The following is a 22,442-nucleotide window of genomic DNA, read 5'->3' as shown; positions in this document are numbered from 1 at the left end:
GGAGAAGGATGTCATGCTTGGTAGGGTGGAGGGTCGACGAAAGAGGGGGAGGCCTTCAAGGAGATGGATTGATACGGTGGCTGCAATGATGGGCTCAAGTATAGCAGGGATTGTGGGGGGCTGGCGCGGGATCGGGCAGTGTTTCGTTCTGCTGTGCATGGGGTCGCTATGAGTCGGAAACGACTCGACGGCACTTAACAACAAATGTTTTTAAAATTTATGTGAACTTACCAATATTTTTCTGGTATATTCTCATGGGACTAGAGGTCATCCTTAGAAAGGCCTGCCTTCATATTCAGAGATTATATAAGTGGGTTACTTAATTATCTAAATTTTCTTTTAGCTTTTTTCTGTGTGTGTGTGTGTGTGTGCGTATTTAAAAAAAAAACATGTAAATCTTTAGAATATTTCAAGTTAATTTTGGTGTGTTGTAGGCAGCTAACGTCATTTTATTCTGTTTAATGATTCATTCCCTTCCTCCTCCTAGTGTGAAATGTGTTATATTTCATTCACTAGATTTTTATACTCCTGCCCTGTTTCTGGACCTTCTGTTTCACTAATGAAGCTGCAAGCATCACAGTCTTGTAGTTTTGTTTTGTTTTTAATACTGACTTCATATCTGATTTTCTAATATCCCCTTTAATGTCTAATAGAGCTCTGGTGGCGTACTGCCTAAGGCACTTGACTGCTAACCAGAAGGCTGGGAGTTCAAAGCCACCAGCCACTCCTTGGAAGGAAGGTTAGGCAATCTACTTCCATAGTGATACCGCCTCGGAAACCCAAGGAGGGGTCGCTATGAATTGGGTCCGTCTCGATAGCAGTGAACTTTGTTTTGTTTTTTCGGTTTGTTACTGTTATGTGCCATCGAGTCAAGCCCGACTCATAGCTACCCCTCCTTGGGTTTCTGAGGTGGTATTACTACAGAAGTAGATTGCCCAACCTTCCTTCTGAGGAGTGGCTGGTGGGTTTGAACCCCCAGCCTCTGGTTGGCAGTCAAGTGCCTTAGGCTCTACGCCACCAGAGCTCCCCTTTTTGGTTTAATACCCCCTTTATTACTCATCTTCATGACTTTTTCATATTCTCTTTCATTTTCTTCCTTGTAGAGTAATTTAATGAAGCTTTGCTAGAAAATGTTGTGCTGTGCTTCAGTTATCACCCTACCTGTCCCAAGTGAAAGAATTCCAAATAGAATACTGAATAGCTTTATAGTATATTTATAGATTAAATTGGGAAGAATTTACATTTTTACAATATTGAGTGTTTACTTTCACTTATTTCTTCAGCAATATAAGTACAGTTACTATGTGCCAGGCATCTATTAGATGCTTTTTAGATTTTGTTGGTATTATTAATGAAGCTTAAAAAAAAAAATTGTTACTAGTTATTACTTAAATTTAGGATTACCCTTGATTTTTTTCACTTTACAATTGATCACCACACTGAATTCTCTTATTAATAATCTTTCAGTTGATTCTTTTACACTTCCCAAATAGCCTATTATCAATCAGCAGATAGTGATTATTTCATCTTTTCGGACTGTCCTGGGTTTTTTTTTTCTCTTTCATTTTAATTGATCATAGTACTCAACTCTTTTATTTTTTCTAACAGTCTTTTGGTTGATTCTCATAAGCTTCCCAAGTAGACTTTTACCAATTTGCAATTAATGGTTATTTTGTCTCCTCCTTATATATTTCCTTAACTTGTCTTATTGCATAGGTTAAAAATCTCTCGAGCACTGTTAAATAATATTAGAGTTAAGAAGTAGTGTTTGATTCTTCTTCTTCCTCTATTTTTGTTTTGTTTTTAATTAGGACTGGATTTTAAAGCAATTCCCCCCATACTGTATTAATCATATATTTAATTATTCTGTTTTTGATTATTAACACTATCAGCTTTATTTTTAGATTTTCTAATCAAACTATTCTCAAATTACTAGAAGAAATTCTACTTGGTTATGATATATTATCCTTTCTAATATAATTCTGATTTTGTTTTGCTAAAATCTTTAAGAAGACTTTTACATTTACTTATAATCCTTAAGTGCAGTTGGCATGTGGTTTCCTTTTTTCTGTTCTCTCTGCCAATGCTTGTTATCACGGTTGTGACAGCTTATAAAATGAATTAGGTTTCCCATCCTTCTATGCTTTGGAAAGCTTCTGTTTAATTATGGTAACAAAATTTTTCCTGATAATAATAATTTTCTTATAAAATACTAAGAAATTCAACTACTTAGAGAAACCCATACTTGGCATTTGGTATACTTAGTTCCTTGATAGTTTTTCCCAGGTGGGTGTACTTATACTCTGCTGTTCATTTTATAACGTGAGTTTTTTAAAAATAAATTATGTGGTTGTATTTCTGTGTTAACGAATTTGGATCTGAGTCATCATTTTTAATGGCTTGACTCTCTTTCAAGGAGCTCTGGTGGTATAGTGGTTAAGGCATTTGGCTGCTAACCAAAAGTTGGTGGTTCAAACCTACCAGCTGCTCCGTGGAAGAAAGATGAGGCAGTCTGTTTCCATAAACAGTTACAGCCTTGGAAACCCAATGGGAGTTGCTATGAGTTGAAATTGACTTGATGGCAGGGAGTTGGTTTGGTTTTACTCTCGTTCATCCCTTGAATACTGATCTTTCATTCTATAGACTCTTTAATAAACTTATAATGTGTGTATTGTGTTTGCTTATTTTACTCTTCCTGCAGAGTTAGGCCATTCTCTGATTCCCAGAGGTATTGGAATAGTTAAGGTTAGATTTTTCTCGTCTGCTGACCCCTCGGATGGTTGCCTGGTGTGTGCAGCCCGTGGCCAGCCCCTGGTGTTCTACTGTTTTTTCCTTCATGTAACCCCCCCTGCTGATCTGAGGAGGGAGCACGTGCTGCTTCTATTGCGGTTGGAGAATTGCTGCTTTTAATTAAATAGCAAATGAAATCTGATGTTCTGTCTTTTTAAAGTAATGCCATGTCTCTCTGACTTCATCTTTGGTCGATTATACTTTAAGTGGGCAGTTTTGTTCTTATTTCTGAGAGGCTCTCTCCATCCCTCCCCCACCCTTTAGTGTAGCCCTTAGAGTCACAAATAAAAATTTCCTCTGCCTTTGTAGAAGTAGAATGATTGGAGAAAACCACTTGCTCCTGGAAAAAGCAGTCATTCACAGGGATTCACATTCCTCTTTTTAAAAAAAACCAGATTGCTCTGAAACTTTTCAGTGGGACATAAGTATACCAGTGTGTTTCAAGAACAGTGGCCAGGAGAGCCATGAGACTTGAAGCCCCATCATCTGAAGCATGGCCGAGGGACGTGTAGGTGAGAGAAGACTTGGGTACCCAGTCACTGACATATCAATAGTTGAGCACCTGTCATATGGAAAGAGGATGACATTTTTCCTGCATGGCCCTGAGAGAGAGGAATAGATCAGATGGACAGAATTCAACTTACTGTGAGGGAGAACTGCCAGAGGCCTGCCTTGGAAGTAGTGAGTTCCTAGTCAGTGTAGGAGTTCATGGGTGGGCTGGTTTACCACTGGGTCAGGGTGTAGAACAGGTCCAAGTATTCGGTGGGTGGCCGGATCAGTGGCCATTAGGATTCTTTACGACCCTGATTTTCTGTCAGTTGGAGACTAAACATCTCTTCCAACTCTTCCTTGTAGAATCATAGGATGTAAAACACAGTGTACGTGATATTATCTGGTAGACGCTATACCTTGGACCAGAATACTTAGGATGTGTTCTTTTCTTTTCAGCTTACGGTGACAATCAGAGCTTTGTTGCAGAATCTGAAGGAAAAGATCGCCCTTTTGAAGGACTTATTGCTAAGAGCTGTGTCAACACATCAGATGTATCCATGTAAACATTCCCACCTCTTTGTAGAGTGGGAGGAAAAGCAGTCTTATTTTAAGAAGGGGAGGAATCTGGGCCACCCAGGTTTTTTCCACAGCTTGAGGAAGACCTGGTTTCCAAAATACTGCCTATAATCTTGACTTCTATTTTTAGTGTCCGTTATATGTTTTACAGTGAGTATGCTGACAAAGCAAGACTTACTGAAGGAATTAATTTACTTGGGTGTGACCTCTACACGGCAGGGAACTAGTGCTTTCTGTTAGTACTGTACTTATGCAGAGCCCTACGTGGCTACCTGTCTAGACTGTCTTGAAAATGGCTAGCTACTCTCCAACAGGAAAACTGCCGTTGTAACCCAGAGCTCTGCTTCTGAAGTTCGCAGGGTTTTTAATGGTACATTCTCTTCTTGGTGAGGCCAATGCTATAGAAACTGTACGTCTTGTTTTGTTGTTTCTGTTTATGTGGATTATTGGGATGTTTACCATATTATTCTAGAAACACAGACACTGGTCCTGGTTTGGGAGGCGGGCACTTGCTTGAAGTAAGTTGTGCTGTCATCTTAATCTCCCACCAACACTGTCAAGTATTAACAGTTGTTTTATTTTTTTAGAAATACATAATTTGGTCCATTTAGGAAAAAAAAATACATGTGATTTGTTACCTAAAATAATCCTTTAAACAACCTGAGTTTATATTGGTTTGAAAATGGACTTTAAACTGAACTTCTCTCATCATTGCCTTAATTTGTCAGCAGTCTGTGCTAAAGACCCAAAAGTTTGGTATCTTAGGAAATGGTTACAGCCTGGTTTTAAATAAGGGAAAATGTAAGAATATGTTTTTAGGTAAAACACTTCCTAAAAAAAAATATTTTTTTCCCCAAGTGTAAGCCCTGTGCATCACCAAGGAAGTTGGTTTAGATTATTTGGGTGATTTTCCAGATACTCAGTTATTAACTTACCAAGGTTTCAAAAGCTTAATTTCAATAAACAGTTGGGGTCTTTTTTTTTTTTTTTAACACAATTGGAATATTACGATATATTTAGTTTGTAACTTCCTCTTCCATCTCAGTATCAGTTGTTACAGTGTAGTTAGCCTATTATACAGAATTTTCATTTTACCAAAATTAACAAGTTAAATCATTTTGGATGGGCCGGGAGTGCCTTCTCCATGCTCAGGGTTAAGTACGGGAAGTCTGCCCATAGGGTCAAGGTGTGCAAATTCATTGTAGCATTACCTCAAGCACATGTACCTAAATATTGTTTCACAGTATAGTATTAATAACTACGTATTTGCTAGCTTCCATTAAGGTAACTGGTTATTATTCATCTTATAAATTTATGTGATAAATCTGTTGGACAAGAAATACATACAAATTAGGTTTTACTTTTTTTCTATTAATAATCTCTACTAATTGTAGTATAGACAGTCTTAAGCATACCACAGTAATAACTTGCTTTATTCTCCTAAGTGCTTACAGTCTAGATATCTTTTGAAATCTCATAGACTTTGATTTTGTAGGAATCTCAGAATCACTGCCTAAATTTGCTGAATTATATATTAAACATTGAAAGCACTGAAAAGAAGTTCTTAAATACATTAAGAATGTATTTAGAGACTTTGATGTGGATAATTCAGAATTTCCTAGGAGAAATAAAAAACTTAACAGGAATGTGACAGTTTTATTTAAAATCTTATTTATATTTTCATCGTGGCTAAATAATTGGTTCTATTTCTACTATAACTGCAGTCAGTTCTAGGGGATGGAACTAGGATGAGCCACCACTTGGGGGTGCTGATAAACCTTCTGAATGTTCAGGGAGACCATGTTTCTCCTAATAGAGCAGAAAGGAGGAGGCAGCATCTATATTCTGAAGGCCTCATTAAATTCTCCTTTTATTTCCTCATCTTGCCTTCTCTTCCCCTCAACTCATTCCTCTTCCCAAATATTTAAAATAATTCTATGGGAGTTATCATTCCTAATTTAAGATGCATGAGATAGCCACTTGTCAGTCCTCCTAATAACCTTATTATATTATTTCTGTCTTTGTGATTCTTTCCTTTCTTTACCAAAAAAGCATTGGGCCTGAGTCCATCAGTGCACCTCAGTCGCTGATGGACCTGGAAGGCGAATCCAGCAGTCCAGCAGGGCAGTTTTTTATACTGAGAAGAGGAAAGTTTGAGAGCTAAAGTAGTAATTTACCCATGACCTCACAGCTGGGAGGGGAAGAGCCAGGATTCAAACACTGGTCTATCTGACCCCAGAGCCATATATATTTTTTTTTTTTAAAGGGCTGAATACTACTTCTGTAGAAATAATACAGTCAGCTGTCGCCTGGCATGTCCTCAACTAGAATTCCCTATAATTAATTGACAGGTTGCTGTAGCATCAAGACAAATCCTGTTTATAATGCAAATCCTCAAGAGCCTTCTTAATCATCAGAAAGGTTAAACAGTGTTTGCTGTTTAAAACAAGGTTTGTTGTTGTTATGTGCCGTCTAGTTGGACCCGACTCATAGTGAGCCCTCCTTGGGTTTAGATTGCCCCATCTGCCTTCCGAGGAGTGGCTGGTGGGTTTGAACCACCAGCTTCTGGTTAGCAGTCAAGTGCCTTAGCCACTATGCTACCAGAGCTCCCGATTAGGTGTAATTTCTGGATGCTCTAATTCTTTCTTTCTTTTACTTTATTTATTTATTTTTATTTTTGTAGTGTTCCCTCCTCTCCTGGATGCTTTAATTTTTTAAAAAAATTTTTCTGTAAATAATCTGTATAGTGCTTTTTAAATCCTTTTTTTGAGGAATAATTAATATTGGTAACTTTTAACTTGTGATGATTTGAATGTCACATTCTCTTATTATGCCAGGCGATTGGAGCATTTATAACACTTTACTTAATAAACTTCTGCCTTTCTGCATCCATGAAGTTTTTGAAAGAACACTAAGAATTGCCAGAAAGATATGTCCCACGAAATTGCCTTCTAGATAATTAAATTTATGGAGCCTAGGCATAAATGTTTTTGCCCTTTGCTGAAAAAAAGTATTATTCCACTGGCAAGAATAAATGTGAAATTAAAATGAAAGTTCTATACTTTTGAACAAGTTAGCTTGCAATTCCTAAACCAAAGTGTTGGAGCCAGAGTTTGAAATTGCTGAAAAACAGTAACTTGTATTAGCATTGTTACTTTGAGAATTTTAATTGCCTTGACAGATGAAGGAGGAAAGGTGTGCACTATGGGGGGATGCGTGTGAAATGTCAGGTAGGGCTAAAATTATTCTTAGAATTGGCTTTAAATGAAGCTTGTGTTTTTGTTGGGTTTTGAGAAACAGTACTGTTTACTGCTTTAATGTTTTGTTGTTGTTGTTAAGTGCCGTTGAGCAACTCATAGCGACCCCTCCTTGGGTTTCCGAGGCAGTATCACTACAGAAGTAGATTGCCCAATCTTCCTTCTGAGGAGTGGCTGGTGAGTTTGAACTGCCAGCCTTCTGGTTAGCAGTCAAGAGCTAACCAGCGCTCCTACTGCTTAGCTGCATAGCAGTCTATTCTAGCAGTCATAGCATAGCAGTCTGTGCTACCAGAGCTCCTACTGCTTTAATGGGAATGAAAAATCTCTTTACAAAGGGGGCTCTGTATTAAAAGGTACATATATATATATTTGAAACTGTAGAATTAAGTTTTAAAAATCTATAATTAACATTTCTCTACTTTGTATTTTGGGGCAAAAAGATAACTAGCTCATTAGCTAGTTAGCTAGACAGATAGAATAATCTAGGTGTGAAACGAGGCTACTTAAGTAGGCTTTAGAGGTACCCACTGGCTCCCCTGGAGGTCAAGTGGTTCTCAAACAGTACATGTGCCCTGACACGGTTTTCACTGGTGGCCTGTAAAATCAAAAGGAAAACCCACTGCCACTGAGTCAGTTCCAACTCATAGTGACCCTATAGGACAGAGTAGAACTGCCCCTTAGCGTTTCCAAAGCTATAAATGTTTATGGAAGCAGACTGCCTCATCTTTCTTTCTCTTGCTGAGCGGCTGGTGGCTTCAAACTGCTATCCTTTTGTTTAGCAGCCAAGTGCTTAACCATTGTACCACCAGGGCTCCTAAATACCTAGTGGCATGGGAAAAATAAGGACAAGATAATGTTTATGGTGATATAAATTTTCTGATCAGTATTCTGTTACACATTTCTTTCTGCTTTTTGGTACTAAAAATCTCCTTGCTTTTTCACTGTGATAGTAAAAGTAGGTGGTAGTTTGGTTAGATGTTGTTTTGAGTATGTACCCATGATGAAATAATATGTTTGATAAGTGTATAAAACCAGTTGCCTGTCCAGTTGATTTTGACTCATGGTGACCCCATGTCTGTCAGAGTAGAACTGTATTTCATAGAGTTTCTTTCTCTTTTTTTTTTATTGAATTTATTTTTTTATTGTAGAGATATATATAACACAACATTTGCCAATTTCCATAGGGTTTTCAATGATATTTTTTGGGAAGCAGATCACCCAGTCTTTCTTTCAAGGTTCCTCAAAGGGTGGCCTCAAACCACCGGTCCTTCAGTTAGCACCCAAGCATGGTAACCATTGTACCACCCAGGGACTCCTAAGTCTACACAAACCTCCCATGTTGTTGTTGTTATATGCTGTCAAGTCGGACCTGACTCATAGCGACCCCTCCTTGAGTTTCCGAGGCTGTATCACTACGGAAGTAGATTGCCCAACCTTCCTTCTGAGGAGTGGCTGGTGGGTTTGAACTCCCAGCCTTCTGGTTAGCAGTCAAGTACTTTAGGCACTATGCCGCGAGAGCTCCCAATACATTAAACACATTAGTAATATGTGTTTATCAGGATAAGGTTTCATTTAAAAACTAAAACCAAACTAGTTGCCATTGAGTTGACTTGGACGCATGGCAACCCCATGTGTTTCAGATCAGAACTGTGCTCCATAGGGCTTTTTTGGCTGTGACCTTCTAGAAGCAAATCACCAGGCCTTTCTTCTGAGGCACCTCTGGGTGGGTTCAAACTGCCAACCTTTGGGTTAGTAGCTCAGCACATAACCATTTGCATTCTCAGGGACTCTAGTTTTCATTTACAACCTTCTATTTCCAATGGTCTATAATTATATATAAAATCAATCTAGTTGATGATGAAGTTCTGTGACAGATAGACCCTCCTTTTCCTTATTTGTTTGTTCTCTGACCTTCTCCCTTGGTCATTCACTAAGGTCGTGGAAGAGGAGGTCCCCAGCACTAGAACTAACAGAGTGCCATGCCTATTTTCTACTTGGCCTTCCTTAGCCTCAGCCATATTCCATCTCCACTTTTGGAACTCTGTCCAACTACCACCAATACACACACATGCAACATAGTTTGTTGCCTATATACAGTGAGTGTACTATTAGCCACTAATGTATTTATTCTCCTTCCAACCTCCCCTTATCTCCTTATATTCTGTTCTCTCAATAGATTAAAAGAAAAAGCATATATATATGTATGCATACATACATACATACATACATATATATATATATATACATGCACATGTATATATATATATGTATATATATAAAACTGTTGTGTTCCTGATTGGTTAGTTTTTCAGTTTTCCCAGATTTACAGAGTCTCTGGGAATATTCTCAATTGGTATTGCCAGTATTAACAGGACTGTAGTGACACTGCCTCAGAAATCCAAGGAGGGATCCCTGTGTGTCGGGTCTGACTCCACGGCCCATGACAACAACAACAAGAAGAATAGGCAAAGTGAGCAGTGCTGGGAGCCGCCAGGATGGAGAAGCCCTGGGAAGCTCGTGGGCCAGCCCAGCACGCTGTGGTGGGAAGGGCCCTGACCCAGAGCAGGAAGAACTAGGCTCCAGCTCAGCATTGGCATTAACCAGCCAAGTGACTTAGCCACTTGGGTCCTTAATTTCCTGGTCAGGAAGACAAGAGAATTGATCAGAGGCTCTTCTGAGTTCCTGGGTGGTACAGATAGTTCATGCTGCTGTTGTTGTTGTTATGTGCTATCGAGTCAAACCCGACTCATAGCGACCCCCCCTTGGGTTTCCGAGGTAGTATCACTACGGAAGTAGGATTGCCCAACCTTCTTCCGAGGATGCAGTTGGTTGTTAACCTGAAGGTGGAGTTGGTTGTCCACTCAAAGGTCCCTCAGAAGCGAGGCCTGGAGATCTACTTCCAAAAAATCAACCGTTGAAAGCCCTCTGGAGCACAGTTCCACACACACGGGGGCACCATGAGGCAGATCAACTCCGTGGCAACTGGTTACCGGTTTGAGGGCTCCTGTAACCTCAGAATTCTGTGACTGTGTTCCTCAGTTACTGATCTACAAAACATAGTCATCAAATTTTACTGGTTTTGAAATTGGTGTTCTTTAAACTAGTCCATTCTTAACATTAATTTAAATCTATAACTAACGTCTGCTTAATTTTAAAATTTCTCTTTATTGTTTTTATTACAAACACTGCTTCCTACCTTACTCACTGCTTGCTGTTTACCAGTGAATCTTCTCTCTTTCTTCCTCCTCTCCATTGTGTTCCATCTCATTCTTCAGAGCTAAGCAGTATTGACCGTTTTGTACCTATCTTCCCAGACTTCCCTAGATGTGAAGAAATACACACACATACACACATGTAAACATAAAATTCTTTTGGCTATAAAGGGCTCATCCTATACATATGTTCTGAAACTTATGTTTTTATTATTTATAGTCAAACAGTTTAAAAAAATCTTCAGTGATCTTTCTCACGGCACAGATCTGGCAGTCCCCCTTAGAGGTACTTGTTTGTGTGTCCTTCCAGAAATTTCCTTTGCACATACACACGTACATGTTTCTGATTTTTTAAAAACAGAAGGGTGATCTCCTTCCTCACTCCTTGCTGCTGCTTCTCGCCCTTGCTTTCCTCCTATTTCTCTCTTGCTCCTCCTGCTCCATTTTAATTTAACATTGTATTTTGGAGATTACTCCATATCAAATCGTTTATGTAAGCACTTATCATAGTGCCTGGCACATAGTAAGTGCTAAAAATAGTCATTATCATTATTATCAGTATATAAAGAACGTTTTTTTTTTAGGTTGTAAAACATTCCATTGTGTAGATTAAAAGTCCTGCTGAGAAAAAGTGCTTTTTAAATTTTGATAAATGTTTAGAAAACCATCTGGCAGTTTTTTGAACTTGTTCACATTCCCGCCAGGAAAGTGTGAAGATACTTGGTTCCTCATTTTTTCCAGAACTGCCTTGTCACAGTTTCTTCACTGATAGGCAGAAGACGGTATCTCCTTACAGCTTGCATTTCTTTAAAACTAGTGTGAAAGTGAGTATCTTCATTTGCTTGGGATTTATAGTATTTCTTTTTCTCCCCCATACCTTGTTATATATTTTATCTTTTTTTAATTTGCTGCTATTTGTCATTTGTAATTTTATTTTGCAAATATTTGAAAATTTCATATAATTGAATTTATCTTTTCCTTCATGATGTCTAGGTTTTCAATCTTGCCTACAAAGGTTTTCCCTATAAGATTATTAAAAAGTTCTCCTATGTCTTCTTCTAATGATACTTTCACAATATCATTTTTTTTAGTGTTGAAATCCCTGAACCATTTTAATATTGGATTGTAGTTTAGCATACGTTTGCTTGGTTAGTCAGATACTGAAGTCCCAACAAAACCAGAGTTGCAAAGCTAAGCAAGGGTAGCTTGAGCATAATACTGTGATGTAATGAATAGTTCTACAATTTAGTGTCTATTTTGTCCTGTATAATTCATGTCACAGCCTCTGTCATTTTTCGTGTTTGAGGAACTTCTTTGAGATGGCAGGAAAGCTTTATCAATAATTGACCACAAATTTGAAACATAATAGATATATATTTTTGATATTACAGCCATCAAAAGGTTAATATTTAGCCCTTTTATTAATATAGAGCATGTACTTAACTTCACTGTTTCTTAAGGAACAATTGCTACTTCAAGGTTTCCAAGATGGGGTACTTTATAACTGAAAAATAATAGTGGTAAACGTGACTCAGGAAAGTGTGGCATTCTGGAAGGTTGAGAGAATCCTTTTTCATTTTTTAATATTTTTTAATCTGAAGCCAATAGCACTGCTCAGCTACACTAATTTGGGGGATTTATGATTTTTCTAATTATTATCTGTTACTGGGGAAAATTTTTTACCTAGTTTATCTACTACTTTGCTAGCTAGTGAGCCTTTTTTTTTTTTTGCTTGTTTTTAAAATCAAAATTAGCAATGGAAATTGTAGATTTACTGGGCCAGGGTTTTCCCACCCAGGGAATGGTGATACTATTATTCGAGTCTGCCAATGTCTCAGAAACTTTTTGGGCCTAAAAGTAATGTTTTCTAATCTTTTTCCAAAAGAAAATAATTTATAAAGCTGAAGTATCTGTTTCATTAATGGCTTGCTGTTACTAGAACTAGGAAATTGTGGCTAGGACTATATTAAATCATCAGTGTTTTAGCTTTAATAAAAAAAAGGACATTTAAGAAAAGAGTAAAAGCCAGATAAAACTCCAGTTGCTGAAGTGACATATTTTTGCTTTTACTTTTTATGTCTGGGTCAGATAAGACTGTTCAAAAGTAGTCATTCGCTTTCACCACTTGCTCTCTTCATGGCCCAAGTTTTCTCCCCCAATACTTCCTTTATTTTGATTTTTAAAATGTGCACACATACACCACACACACCCACACACACTCACACACACTCTTCCTCTCAGTGACCAAAATTTAAATGATTATTCCTGTCAACAAGGCATCTGTCTGGCTCAATGGTGTCTTAGATATTGAGGTATAAGTAACAGTGCTCAAAGAGAATTTTTCTGAACATTAATGCCTGAGAGGAAGAAAGTATTTATCTAGTATATTTCTCAGGAGCTCTGGTAGCATAGTGGCTAAAGCACTTGACTGCTAACCAGAAGGCTGGCGGTTCAAACCCACCAGCCACTCCTCGGAAGGAAGGTTGGGCAATCCTACTTCCGTAGTGATACTGCCTCGGAAACCCAAGGAGGGGTCGCTATGAGTCGGGGCCGACTCGACGGCACATAACAACAACAACAACAGTATATTTCTCAGTGAAGGAAGTTGTGCCATGGGTCTATACCAGTATTTATATTTTCTGTGCTTTGGTACTGTCAAGGTCTTGTGCTTGAAGGGTCAGTGAAGGTGAAGGTCAGAGTGGGAAAAGAAGAGGAATGGTTCAAATAGCTTCTGGATATTGCTGATTAAAGTCTATAAAAGTCACCACTGACTTGGAGAGTTCACTTAATCATGTAATAGATAAAATGAGGTAATTCATCCACCCTTGGACCTTAACAAGATATCTGCAGAACCCAGCTTGAAGGGGATCGGAGACAGAACCTATTGGATGATCTTGTAACTCGAGAGAGACTACTTCTGGCATCCTTTAAGAATGAGGGTGCAGAACCAGACCTAATCAGGTATGACGTTTTTACTTCCAGGGATTACGTGGTGGGTGAAAATTTATTTGTAGAGATTATGGCTATTTCCTGAATGGCTTAATTTCTTTAACTAGTAAAAATATATTCTATTCATTTATAGTGTTTGACTCTAATTTTTATTCCACTTAGTTGTCATTAATTTTCTAGATTTTTTTTTTCTTTAAACCAGGTATTTTCAGCTGTATCTCATGTTGGGTGGATCATACTTAGACTAAATTCAAAATTTCTTTTGCCTTATTTGGTTGAGCTTTCTGCTCTTTTAGCTGACCTATAAACTTTTGAAGTTACTTACTTGAGTTATTTGAGCAGAAAACCAAGATTTTTTATTGGCATGTTGAAAAATGTGAAATAAGACTGTAGTCCAGGGTTCACGGAGGTCAAGGAGTGAGGCACTGCGTTATTCTCACCTTTCTTTGCCAGCGAGTGATTCACACACTATGCAGTTGATAGCTGCTCTGAACTCAGCTCAGTTGGAAGACCCAGAGAAGTAAGTGGTCCTGCTTTCCAAGGCTGCGGTTAATGAACTGTAAAGGTTACATCTTTAGACTTGGCCTCCCCCTTGCTTCCAGAAACTCCCTTCATTGTGGGAGCCATAACAGAAGGAAATGAGCTTAGGATAGAAGCTGGCCTCTCGCCTTCTTCCCCACTAGGGATAATGTTTTCATTTGTGGAGAGGCAGTTTGTTTCTGCCTCATTCCTGGTTAATAAAATGGCTTCCCAAGGGGAATGGTTTTTGACCCTGCCTACACATTACTGGACCACGCTAGGCCAATTAAGTCAGACTAGATGATTCTAATAAGCAACTAGGATTGTGAACACTGCCCTAGGGCAAGCCTAAAAGGATGAAACTTTCTTTTCTTCTTGGTCCCAGTCTTCTCAGGAATGGGTGATCCAATATTTTCAGAAGGACATTATGAAATTTGGGAAGCTAGTTGAAACTTTAAGTTGTTTCTGTGAGAGTCAGTGAGGGAGGAGTAGCTTATGTTTACGGTTTGTTCTCTGTGTGGCAGGCCTGGGCTTAGCTGTTTCTGTGCATTTGTTTAGGAAATCTTTTTATTTATTTATTATTATTATTTTTTAATTTTTATTTGGGTGAAGATTTACAGAGCAAATTCACTTTCCATACAGCAGTTCACATATACTTTGTCTCATGTCATTGACCACAGTTTCCCACAATGCAACAGCTCCCCTCCCACTTCCTCCCCATAGTTACCTCTTCCCAGTGTCCATCCCTCCATGCTCTCCTGCCCCCTGAGCTGTCTCCCTGTGCATAAGCAGCCCTTCCTTCTCCCATGATTGTTCTCTCCAGGGCGTATGTCTACTTGAGGTAAATGTTTAATTCACATGCCTGTACTTTGTTTGGCTGGAAACCACAGGTGTGGGTTCAATTCCAGACCTGAAGGGCAGCTCGGGGCCATAGTCTCAGTGGTTCCACTAGGCTCTATTAGACCAGCAAACCTGGTCCCCATGTTCAGGAAATCTTTTACAGTAGCTGTTTGAGGTAGTTGCTATGAATATTTCCGTTTTACAGGAGAGAAACTGAGGCTCATAAGGGTCAAGTAACTTGCAGAAGATTGCAGAACTAATAAGTGTTAGAGCTTGAATTTCAACTAGATGTCTGTGCCTCCAGGTCTGAACTCTTAATCATTGTCCTGTAGAAAGAGCTGCACTAGGGGTTAAAAGGTCTCAGCTCTGTTGCTTACTATCACTCCATCATCTGGGCTTCAAAGTCATTGACCTTAAAAAGTGAGAATGTACATTCTGCCTGTTTCTCACTTTGTTAACATCAGGTGAGATGATAGGTAGGGGAAGGACGTTTTAAATGTTACAACATTTTGCAAATATAAAAAACAGTTGCCACTGAGACAACTCCAACTCATGGTGACTGCAGGAGAGTCAGAGTAGAACGGTGCTCTCGACAGTTTCCAGTGACTCGTTTTTCAGAAGTCGATCAGCAGGCCTTTCTTCTGAGGTACCTCTTGTTGGACTTGAACCTCCAGCTTTTGGCTTAGCAGCTAAGTGTGTTCACCTTTTGCATCACCAGGGACCCTTTTACAAAAATAGGCTGTATAAGACGTTATTATCGAGGTGCTGTGTGATCACCAGACTAGCTGTAAGCTCGTGCTGCCTCCTTGCTTTCCAGAGACCATCTGTCCCTCCTCAACTGCCCTCTGAGTGCTCCAGAGAAACCTGGTCCTATCACCAATATTGCTCCATGTTTTGCACCTGGTCCTTCTGCCCGCCCATTCTCATCTTCCAAATCTGATTTGTCAGTGCTTGGCTTGCTGCTTGATATCTTATTAAAAAACAGTTTCATATTAATTCTAACATTGGCGCCGTGGCTGGCAGTGACTTATCTTCTGAAACCTGCTTGACCCCTAGGACATAAACCAATGTAAATTAATTGATGGGATAACTTTAAGAAATTTGGCAGGTAAGTGGCAGAGGTGTTTTATACGGAGGCCTGCTGAGAACATCTTTCGCCCTACCACTGGGACGGCCCAAATGGTGGACCCAAAGGTATTGCTTTTTGGTGAATGGTTGTGGGGGCATGAGGACAGGGAGACCAGACTGAAGGGAAACTGTGAAGCAAAGATAGCTAGAGCCCTAAGAGTTTGAAATAATCAACTTAACTGACCAGACATATTGACATGCTCTCAAGATGAAAATGAAGGCAACATATATATGAGTCGGAGCCGACTCGATGGCAAATAACAACAACAACAACAAATATATCCATATGTACGTGCATAAAAAAAAATTATATATATATCTCTATCTATCTCTATATATGGGTTTCTGAGGCGTATTACTGTGGAAGTAGGTTGCCCAACCTTCCTGGTGGGTTTGAACCTCCAGCCTTCTGGTTAGCAGTCAGATGCCTTAGGCACTACACCACCAGAACCCCTATGTATGTATGTATGTGTATATATATATAGTATCTGTGTGTGTATGTGTTTTCAGGGACAGAAGTCTAGAATAATTTAGAATAAGCTTCCAGAAACATTCTGTTTGAGTACTATAGAGGTGTTCCAAAGGGCTCAAACATAGCAACAATTACAAGGATGGCACAGGACCTGGCAGTGTTCTGTTTTGTTATACAAAGGGTCACTGTGATTCAGAACTGACTTGATGAGACCTGACAATAACAACAAATAGAGAAGAAATGAATCCTGAGGAGTGATTTGAGGAAGGTAAAAATGGACAAAGCAGACAGTGATAGACCTTTCCAGATGACATGGAGTCTGGGTTAAAAGTCAAAAGCTAATGTGGCAATAGGATATTATCACCAAGAAAAAAGTAAGTCATTGCAGGTTAAAAGGAAAGAGAGTAGTGGGTGGCTTTGAAGGTGCATTCCTTGGTCATTTTGGTGAATCTCTGTTGGGCTGGGATTACTTTAGACCCGTTGTGCATACCTATTCTGGTTCCCTAGTGCCGCTCTGACAGCAGTATACCACAAATGGGATGACTTTAACAAACAGTTTATTCTCTTACAGTTTGGAGGCTTTAAGTCCAAGTTCAAAGTGCCAGGCTCTAGGGGCTGGGTGAAAGCCCATCAACCTTGGGCTTCAGCTCTGCCTCCTGCTCCCGGCCCACTGAAGCTGGAGGCTTTTCTTCACTCAGCTGCTGGCTGCTGAGCTGACAAGCCCAAGATTGACAAGTAAAAAGGCACAGTCCCGATGTTCCCAACCACATGGCAGGCCATTAATTCAAGTCCATTAAAAGTCCCAAGATCGGCAGAGCACGGGAGACTACTGAACAAGGACATGGCTACATTCAGGGTTCAAGTGTGCCATAAGCTGGAGACCATTCCCTAAGCTGCTGCTTATATACAGGAAGCAGACCACATCCGTAAGGCAGCTACTCAGCTGCTCACAGTAGATTCCACCATGGAGTTGATTACCAGTCTCATCATAGGGAATACTACATCCAGCTGGCCAGCCATACAACCAGGCTCAGCCAAGTTGACACACAAAATGAACTACCATAACACCCTAACAGGAATGTGTCCACATACATCTATCCAGAAAGTGGAAGTCCTATTGACGTTCTAGACATATCTGGTCAATAAGGAAATGTGTACCAAGTAAGATCATTCTCAAATACTATGTAGAGAAAGCTTGGGAAACTTGCTCAAGCATTATGGACACCTAGATGGTGTTGATACAGCTAGTCGGGAGGACTTCCTGTTGTTGTTGTTGTTATGTGCTGTCGAGTCGGCCCTGACTCATAGCGACCCCTCCTTGGGTTTCCGAGGCAGTATCACTACGGAAGTAGGATTGCCCAACCTTCCTTCCGAGGAGTGGCTGGTGGGTTTGAACCACCAGCCTTCTGGTTAGCAGTCAAGTGCCTTAGCCACTATGCTACCAGAGCTCCCGGAGGACTTCCTAGAGGCAAGCAAATACGTGTAAAGATAATGGATGAGTGTTAAAGTCAAAGTAGATTGATAGAAGTAGATTGTTTGGGATTTGAGGTCAGAGTCACCGGTCTTTGACTTCACTCATCTGACTATATCAGAGTATTATTTTTGCCTTTTTTTTTTGTTTACCTCTAATCCCCATGCTTTTTTTAAAAAACAAAAAAAACCTCTAATCCTCCTTTCCATCCTCAGCCTTTCATACCATAATTGTTCTTTTGCTTGGATCTAGTCTTCTGAGGATCTCAGTTCAGTTGGAGACATGACCAAGTTCAGGTCACAGTTCAGTTTTATCCTTTTGCCTCTTGATTGACAGGTTTGCCTTGTCATTTCTAACACCAACTGCCAGGGACTTTTTAGCTGTATCTTTGGAGAAACCTCATTTCCTTCTCTGCCAGTTGGATTCTCTGCTGTCTTCAATGACTCACCAAGATTTCTTCAGTCTTCCCAAATGTTAATTTCTATTTCAGGCTCCTCCAACATTTTTGTTTGCTTCTGTAGTTCTTGATCTCATGGAAGTCAATGTGGGCTGCTTTGTCACTTTGGGAGCCAGGCACCTACAGAAGCACATCAACTATTAAACTTCATCAGAACTTCAGAATGTTATAGACATACTCCCTACAGCACATTTTGTCAATAAAGATAGACTATCAGAACAACACATTTACTGTTGGAGAACTGCAGCTTATCTGCTAGTCAGTATTTCCAAACCCCTCTGGTGGCATAGTGCCTAAGGCACTTGACTACTAACCAGAAAGCCGGCGGTTCAAACCCACCAGGCACTCCTTGGAAGGAAGGTTGGGCAATCTACTTCGGTAGTGATACTGCCTTGGAAGCCCAAGGAGGGGTTGCTATGAGTCGGATCTGACTCTATGGCAGTGAGTTTGGTTTTGAGTTGATAATGGAAAGCATCAACACAAGGTCAGTTAACTCTTCCAGACTCATCAGAATCTATCGAGCTTCTCTCTCTTCCTAGAATCCCTTACCTCTTTCTTTTTCCTGTCTCCATTGCGTAATCCTCTTTTCCTTTCACCTCTGCCGCTCTTGCCTAAATCCTTGTGTCTCCTCTGTCTTTCTTCCCCATCCCTCATTCCCAGGCGTCCTTCTGCACCCCCTCTCCTCTTTTCTCTTCATCCTCATCTGTGGCCTTATTAAGGACAGAAGAGTATTGTTAGACTTCAGTTTGGATTAGCATTTCCTTTAGGCAGACATTGATGTGGCAATCACATCATTCAGTGAGGATCTATCATGTGACAGAATCTTGGTTTCCCTTAAAGATTACTGATCATTGTTCTAAAGCAATAAGCCTTGAGGTGAGACCGAGGACTAAATAAGCAATGGTTGACTAATTTAGGGTATTTGGAAACTTGTTAAAGAAGTCTCTGTGTGACAGTGTCTCTCAGAAGAAGATAAGCCCCCAACTTAGAAAGCAGTGACATAGCTTCTGATTTAAAACTCCATTGCCCCTTTATATCTGAGAGCATTGCTCAGTCTCACAATTAATTAAGTCTTTGTCTGTAAAGAGAAGAAAAAGTTGCATACTCCACTGCTCTGTGACCATCTCAAAGGTTATGCGATTAACTTGGCTGTAGTGGGTGGCTAATTGGCTTAGCTTTAATCTTCACACCACCAACTATGTTGGGGATTATAGGAAATAGGAAGTTATGCAGAGTCTGAGAAGGTAGTTATGTGTCAGGAAGGCTATATTAAAACCAGCACCAATTACTAAAAGCAAAATAGGGAGCAGCAGATGATAATGAAATGTTCACATTTTCTTAGAGTGTGAACTTTAAATTTAATTTCAGATACTTACTTTTTCTTTGAGCTACTGGAAAATGCATTATAATTCCAATTTGTATTTCATATCACTGTATTGGAAACCAAGATGGATAAAAGAAAAATTTACATTAAAATTACTCTCCGCCATTTTAAATCATTGAATGTTTTGTTTTAAGATCATGAGGCTGGCATGGGACTGGGCAGTATTTCGTTCTGTTGTACATAGGGTTGCTATGAGTGGGAGACAACTTGACGGCACCTAACAACATTTTATAAGAGATTTGTACCTGATTGATAGTACTTAGATTTATAAAGAATCATTAATTTAAGCTTTAAGTTGCTTAGCAGCATTAATCTAAGACCCAGCTAGTTCTCTAGAAGTAGGAAGGTGCTAAGGAGTATACTTATGACTCTTAAGCTGCTCGTGTGAAACAGTGGAGAAGCCTTAATTATTTCTCCCTTTTGTTTATGCCCCAGGAATACACTAACTTCCTGGCTTTTCTAACAAGTAAAAGATGTGCTGAAATCAGTAAAACATTGCTTTTCTTTGTTTAAGTGAGTCTGAGGGTAATTGACCAAGGATGTAGTAAGTATAGTCAAGGAAAAGAAAATTCTCTACTAGTTTAATGAAAAATAGGAAAGGAAGCAAAAACACTGTGATAAAGAGGAACCTTCTTTCATTAAATAAGGCTAAGCCTTGGTACTGGGAATGCAGTGGCAAAAAACCCAAACAACAAAAACCAGCTAGTTTTTGCGTTTGAGCTGTTTATAGTCCAGTGACAGAAACAGGAGGTCTGGTAGCACAGTGCCTAAGGTATCAGACTGCTAACCAGAAGGTTGGTAGTTCAAACCCACCAGCCACTCCTCAGAAAGAAGACGGGGCAATCTGTTTCTGTAGAGATTCCACCCTAGAAACCCAAGGAGGGGTCACTATGAGTTGGATTTGACTTGATGGCAGTAAGGTTTTTTTTTTTTTTTTTTGATGTTACTCTGGTGGTGGTGTAGTGGTTAAGGCATTTGGCCACTAACCAAAAAGTTGGTGGTTCGAACCCACCAGTTGCTCCGCAGAAGAAAGATGAGGTGGTCTGCATACATAAAGATTTACAGCTTGGAATCCCACTGAGGGTCGCTATGACTCTGAATTGACTTGATGACAGTGAATTTGGTTTTGGTTTATATATATATATATGGACAGTCTTACATAGTTACAGCTTAGTTGAGTTTTATGTAGGTATTATATATAATTATAGTGTATCCAAGGTTACAAAGAAATTCTCTAGTATATTTTCCCCTTAATTAATAGACTTTATTTTTTAGAGTGGTTTTAGGTTTACAGAAAATTGAGCAGATAGTAGAGTTCTCATGTATCCCCTTACCCCTTATAGTCTCTCCTGTTGTTAACATCTTGCATCAATGTGGTACCTTTGCTACCATTGATGAACCGATATTGATACATTATTATTCATTAAAATTCATAGTTTACATTGTTGTTGTTGTTATGTGCCGTTGAGTCAGCCCTGACTCATAGCGACCCCTCCTTGGGTTTCCGAGGCAGTATCACTATGGAAGTAGATTGCCCAACCTTCCTTCTGAGGATTGGCTGGTGGGTTTGAACCACCAGCCTTCTGGTTAGCAGTCAAGTGCCTTAGCCACTATGCTACCAGAGCTCCTTTAGGGTTCATGTTTTAGTTGTTTAGTGCTGCTATAACAGACGTACCACACATACCGCATTGGATGGCTTTAACAGACAGAACTTCATTTTCTCGCTGTTTAGGAGGCTGGAGAAGTCCACATTCAGGGTAGTGACCCCTCCTTGGGTTTCCAAGGCAGTATCTGTGTGGAAGTAGATTGCCCAACCTTCCTTCCAAGGAGTGGCTGGTGGGTTTGAACTGCCAGCCTTCTGGTTAGCAGTCAGATGCCTTAGGCTCTATGCCACCAGAGCTCCCTTATATCAGTAGCAAAACAAGTGGATGACTTTAACAGATAGAACTTTATTTTCTCACAGTTTAGGAGGCTGGAAGTCCAGATTCAAGGTGCTGGCGTTAGGGGAAGGCTTGCTTTCTCTGCCAGCTCTGAAGGAAGGTCCTCATCTCTTCTGAGCATCTTCTGTTCTTGGGAAGTCTTTGTGAGGCTTGCCATCTCTCTCTCTCCCCTTCTCTGCTTCTCAGCCTGCTCCTTCAGTATCTTTCATATCTCAAAAGGAATTGACTAAAGATGCACTCTATACTAATTGTGTCTCATTAACATAACAAAAGGCAACCTATTCCTAAAGGAGATTATAATCACAGATTGAGAGGTTGGGATTTAAAACATGCATATATATTTTTATTTAATAATATCTTATTGCATTTCAGGTGAAAGTTTACACAGCAAATTAGGTTCCCCTTTAACAGTTTTTTTACAGATTGTTCCGTGCCATTGGTTACAATTTTTAGAGAGTGTCAATTTTGTCAGTATTTCCTTTCTGTTCTGTTTCTTTTGATCTAGCTTCCTTTCCCCTCCTTGTCTTCCCACCTTTATTTTTGGTTAAGTGTTGTCCATTTGGTGTCATATAGTTCACTGCTTGAGAAAGTCCATTACTCATGGATGATAGTATTTATTTTGTAAGCTGGTCTGTTATTTGGCTGAATGGTAACCCACAGATATAGCTTCAATTCCATGTTCAAAACATATCTTAGGGTAATAGTTGAGGGTTCTTCTAATCTCTTTTGGTCCAATAAGTCTAGCCTTTTTAAGGAATCTGAATTTGTTCTACATTTTTCTTCCATTCTATCTGGGACCTTCTATTGTGTCCCTGATCATAACAGTCAATATTGGATCTTGGCTCAAGGCAAAGAATACCAGAAAGATGTTTACTTGTGTTTTATTGACTATGCAAAGGCATTTGATTATGTGGATCATGACAAATTATGGATAACATTGAGAAGAATGGGAATT

The 22,442-nt window shown here is 39.5% G+C and overlaps 1 protein-coding gene across 1 annotated transcript in view; it reads left to right on the top strand.

Moving 5' to 3' along the window:
* The window catches only part of STX8 (syntaxin 8), a 252,916-nt gene that overhangs the window by 12,837 nt on the left and 217,637 nt on the right, over positions 1–22,442 (top strand). Inside the window, 2 exon segments of the mRNA XM_042782461.1 lie at positions 3,739–3,833; positions 13,178–13,288. Coding sequence (XP_042638395.1) covers positions 3,739–3,833; positions 13,178–13,288 — 206 coding nt within the window.

This window comes from Orycteropus afer, unplaced genomic scaffold, assembly GCF_000298275.1.
Source record: "Orycteropus afer afer isolate SDZICR_OR568_19922 unplaced genomic scaffold, OryAfe1.0 scaffold00330, whole genome shotgun sequence".
NCBI classification, from domain to species: Eukaryota; Metazoa; Chordata; class Mammalia; order Tubulidentata; family Orycteropodidae; genus Orycteropus; species Orycteropus afer.
The sequence above is the reverse complement of the archived record's forward strand: the minus strand, read 5'-3'. Positions and strand labels throughout refer to the sequence as shown.